The sequence below is a fragment of the Apaloderma vittatum genome, unplaced genomic scaffold (assembly GCF_000703405.1).
Source record: "Apaloderma vittatum isolate BGI_N311 unplaced genomic scaffold, ASM70340v1 scaffold5975, whole genome shotgun sequence".
In the NCBI taxonomy this organism is placed as follows: Eukaryota; Metazoa; Chordata; class Aves; order Trogoniformes; family Trogonidae; genus Apaloderma; species Apaloderma vittatum.
This window is the reverse complement of record NW_009717535.1, coordinates 1,627-5,912: the sequence shown is the minus strand read 5'-3', so window position 1 is coordinate 5,912 and position 4,286 is coordinate 1,627. Positions and strand designations below refer to the sequence as shown.

Below are 4,286 nucleotides of genomic sequence, written 5' to 3'. Positions count from 1 at the left end.
TTCCAGACACTCACGCCCCTCGGACCAAGCCAGAACATCAGAAAACAACTTTTTTTTTTTACCAGAAATGAATCTTTTGCAGAGTGAAAGGCTGTGTGGAAGGAACCCTCTCTCCCCCAGCAAACTTTATTTCCCAGATCGTAGACTCACACCCCTTGGCGCAGAGACACAGAGCTCAGAGCTCCTCCTGGTAATTCCTTGCACCGAAATGTACCCGCAGAGCAAGGAGAAGTTGCCCTTGGCAATGTGGAGCTGACTTACCACCCACTGTTTCCGCTGTACCACGAAGTAGAATATGTACCACTGGAAGTAAAGAGGCACCAGCGCTGGGGGACCGACTAGAGCGGAGAAACAGATGGCAGAGACATTAACCGTGCCCTGCCGGCCCAGGGAGATGGGCTGGCAAAGGAAGGAGCGGAGCGAACGCTGTCCATAGAACTGCGAAAGGGGAGGGTTACTCACTGATGAAGAAGTACTTGTGCTGGTGGTTATAAGGCATGAACTTCTTCTTTTGTACACCGAGCTGTTAAAGCAAGCAAATCACTCAGGCTGTGAAGACTTCTGTGCAAAAAGCCCCACTTAGGCATACCTAGATACCTCCTAACCTTTGGAAGAGATGTCCTATCAAGCCATACCAGCACCCATCACACCACTGGCATCATCATCCCCTGGAATTTTAAGTCTGTGATAAGTTTTCACCCCTACTTGGGATGCACAAGAGCAGTGCCTGGGCAGTCCCTTGCACCACAGACAGCAACGTGCACTGGATTTTTAGGAGGGCACAGCTGCCCAGCAACACTGCAAAGAGTTTGCAGAGCTTCAGACAAAAAATAAATAACCTGCGATGCTATTCATGAAGACCACAGCACGTAGAATTCCCACCTACTTTCCATGAATCTCCAAAGCAGAGAAATGAGCATCTAGATATTGAGCTGTGGCCACAGCAACAGGGGTGAGTAGATTATCCTCCCTCTGAGACTGCTGATTTTTCAGTGTTCATTCTATATGAACATGACAGGTCACCTTGAGGAACTCTTTCATATCCCTGTATGTGTCCAAACCAATTCTGAATAGCAGCCTTCCCTAAATTCCAACACATTTAAGCCAAGCAACACTATGAATTTACGTAACTTTTTCCAAATGGCCGGCAAACGCTGAAGCCATTCAATTAACTTCAGAGCTGTACCCAAAATAAAGCTGGACACCAGATGGGACCTGGTCCGACACCCACCGTCAGACTGAGACCACCAAAACCGCTTCTTTGATCAGTAATCGTAAACGTTCCAGACAGTCCTTCATTTCCCCAAACACCACAATTAGTCAAAGCTGATCGTGGTAAAGAGAACAATGTGCAAGCCTGTCTTCACGCAACTGCAAGTCTCTCATCAGAGAAATGGGAACTTGTAATTGTGACGAATATTGTGTTATTTTAAAACGTGCCAAAAATAACTTCCATTGAAATGGAAGTCTCTGAAGTACTGAAGTCTTACTATTAGGGATTAGCAGAAGGCAGAGTAGCACTGTATAAAACAGCAGGTCAACTCAAACCATTTTCTGGGTGTACTTTTCATTTACAGAAGCAGTTTTGGTGTGTGGTTTGGTTGGTGTTGGTTTTTTTTTTTTGAAAACCTTGAGAATAAATCTGGAAAATTTCAACCCACAGCAAGATGGTATTAGGGCAAAAAAGAAAAAAAACTAACAACGGTTGCAGCATTAAATATACGGAAGCTCGTGATGCATCAGGCTCTTTTTCATTCTGTTTTTTCCAAATTAATGCCCAGCTGCACCTTCTCCAAATTCCCAAAACACTGGAACAGCTCATTGACCAAACCAACTGGCCACTCGCCTCCAACCTCTCCGCTGCTTCTCAAATCCCAGCGCTGCGTAACCTCCCGGTTGTCGCCAGGTCTCACCTCTACGGAGAGCGTTTTTCCCAAAGCGAAAAACAAGGGGTGCATGTTAACATCGGGGTCCTTTCGGAAGCAGTTGGGTTTAGCGTGGTGCTGGAAGTGGAGGTGATTCCACCAGCTGGCTGGGGCTCCCTGCAAGAAGGGATGAGAAGAGAAGTTGTATCTTCTGCCCTTAGTCCTCCCTCCCCAGTAGCTCCTTGCGTTTGCTTTCTTCTGAGTTTGGTTTTGACTGCAGAGCATCCCCAGGCAACGCTCTAGCAGTCCCTCTCAGCACTGAATACCCACCTTCAAGTGCCCGATCACAAACTTGTGTACCCAGTGGTTCCATTTGGACTTGCTAAAGACTGAAAGGTGTCCAAAATCGTGCTGGAGCCAGCCAGCCTGGGCCTGCAATTAAAAAAAAAAAACCAAACAAAAAAGTGTTGCTGGGGAAAAAGAAGAGTCAGGAGGATTGAAAAAGGGTTCTCTCTTCTCCCACGCTCCTCACAACAAACCCCTGGATAGCAAGAGCATTCCCACTACTAAAGCTCAGTCCCCACACCTCTCTTTTACAATATACCACTGCGGTCCAGAGAGTTGTTTTCACGAGGAAGGGAAAAAAACTGTAGCAATAAAAAAATAAACTTAAAAGAAAAAAAGTCACAGAGCTCAGAAACAGCATTTATTCTCTTACAAAACCGCCCTGAAATCGGCAACAAAGTCTCCTTTAAGGAGCTGCTTGCTGCTGCCTCCTCCGAGTACTTGTAATTCCAAGGGGATCAGCTGGCCAGGGGAGGAATAGCTGGGGCTTTGAGAGCAGCTCTGCCCTCTCCTCAAACTCTTCAAGTTCCCATGGGAACACGGCGGCTTGGCCCCTGCACAGCGCCCGGGAGTTCTGGCACTCCAGAAGCGCAGCGGCGTGGCTCTCATTGTATGGATAAGGCTGGGAATAAGGAGGGCTTTGACGGACCACGGGAAGGAAAAAGCAGGGCAAAGCCTGCTCTACTAAAAGCGCCGCGTGGCCGCGCTGTAATTTTGCCCCTTCGGTGGAAACCAGGGAGAAGGAGAATTCTGGGGAAGCCCATGGAGATAAGATTTCTCCACGAGCAACTAAGCCTCGAAAGGTCAGCTTTATGGTCTTTCTGGGGCTTCTTTTCGGCTCGCTGCTTACCTGGACGGTTCCTAGAAGCACCGCAGAGAAGAGGAAAGGCACAGTGGATGCTCCGAAATACCAGATGGTGAGCCAAGCTGCCACATCCAAAGCCAAGATGTGGCAGAGGTGCAGGAGGAAAAAGGCGCAGCTGGGGTTGAGAAGCCCCATCTTCTCGACGGCTGCGCGGAGCTCGCGGAAATCTTCTACCAGCTTTTTCTGTGGAGGGGAACCAAGAGCATCTGCTGGCCTGAAAATGCCTCAGGAACCCAAAGAGGAGCTCAGTTTTTCCCCCTCTCAAGGAGCTGCTGCGACAACGGGGGAAAGCTGAGGGTCACCTGGAGGCAAATCTTCACTAAAGTCACAAATAACGACATGAAGTCAAGGGGAAGCTTCAGACCAGCACAGTGATTCCAGGAGATACTTTCATTTTACGTACAGGGTATGCTGACTGGCAGTACAGGAAGTCAAAGAGCACCATTTCAAACCAAAAAACAAATTTTTAAGACACTTACATTCTTGCTGGGCTCAAAGCTGGGTTGATCTGGCGCCAGTTCTCCAATCAAGAGTGGCCTCATGTACTTTCTTACTAGTGTCTTGTCAAGGTGAAATGCTACGAAGGGATCCTGAAATATAGATAAAGGAAAACTACCATTCACGTGGCAGCTGAAGAAACATATTGCAGAATAGCTGGACTCAGACGGAAGCAACCCAACTCATGGAGCTGGCTGAACCAGATTTTCCTGCCACAAATCTTTTCTTCACATCACAAATGATCATTTTGAAGTCGAATTCTCTACATCATTTTCTAAGCAGATGCTGTTAAGTACGGTCACCAAGAGATAGGGGCACGCTCCCCTCTTGCTTCTGAATCTGAAAATTTCACATCCTGTTGGACCTCCAGATACATCATCTCAAACACACACTCCTCCATCTCTATTTAGTCTTTGTCTTCCACTTTATTTTTCCTTGGGCCCCATATCCTGACACGAAAGTCTGACTGGGGAGAAGGGCAAGGCGTTAGCACAGAAACCGAGTCAGTCAGCTCAACTGGGAAAAATACTTGGGCGAGCCGGACCCAGAGAGGTGATGGCAGCTCCTGGTGACCCACATCAATCTCTCAAAAGCCCCACGTTGTGTTGGTTTTTTTTTTTCTCCCTACCATTCAGAAAATCCCTGCTAGAGAAATCAGCTGCTTCTAGCATTTAAATGTAATGCCAATCACCATGGCAACCAAGCAGCCAGGT

General features: G+C 47.6%; 1 protein-coding gene across 1 annotated transcript in view; it reads right to left on the bottom strand.

Annotated features, from left to right (window-relative positions):
* LOC104274326 (fatty acid desaturase 1-like) overlaps window positions 1–3,665 on the bottom strand; it is a gene marked incomplete at its 5' end in the record, with an annotated part of 7,462 nt that extends 3,797 nt beyond the window's left edge. Inside the window, 6 exons of the mRNA XM_009869924.1 lie at window positions 262–338; window positions 463–523; window positions 1,914–2,042; window positions 2,196–2,297; window positions 3,061–3,258; window positions 3,555–3,665. Of these exons, the coding sequence (XP_009868226.1) occupies window positions 262–338; window positions 463–523; window positions 1,914–2,042; window positions 2,196–2,297; window positions 3,061–3,258; window positions 3,555–3,665 (678 nt within the window). The remainder of the gene's footprint in view (window positions 1–261; window positions 339–462; window positions 524–1,913; window positions 2,043–2,195; window positions 2,298–3,060; window positions 3,259–3,554) is intronic.
* Window positions 3,666–4,286: the final 621 nt, after the last annotated feature.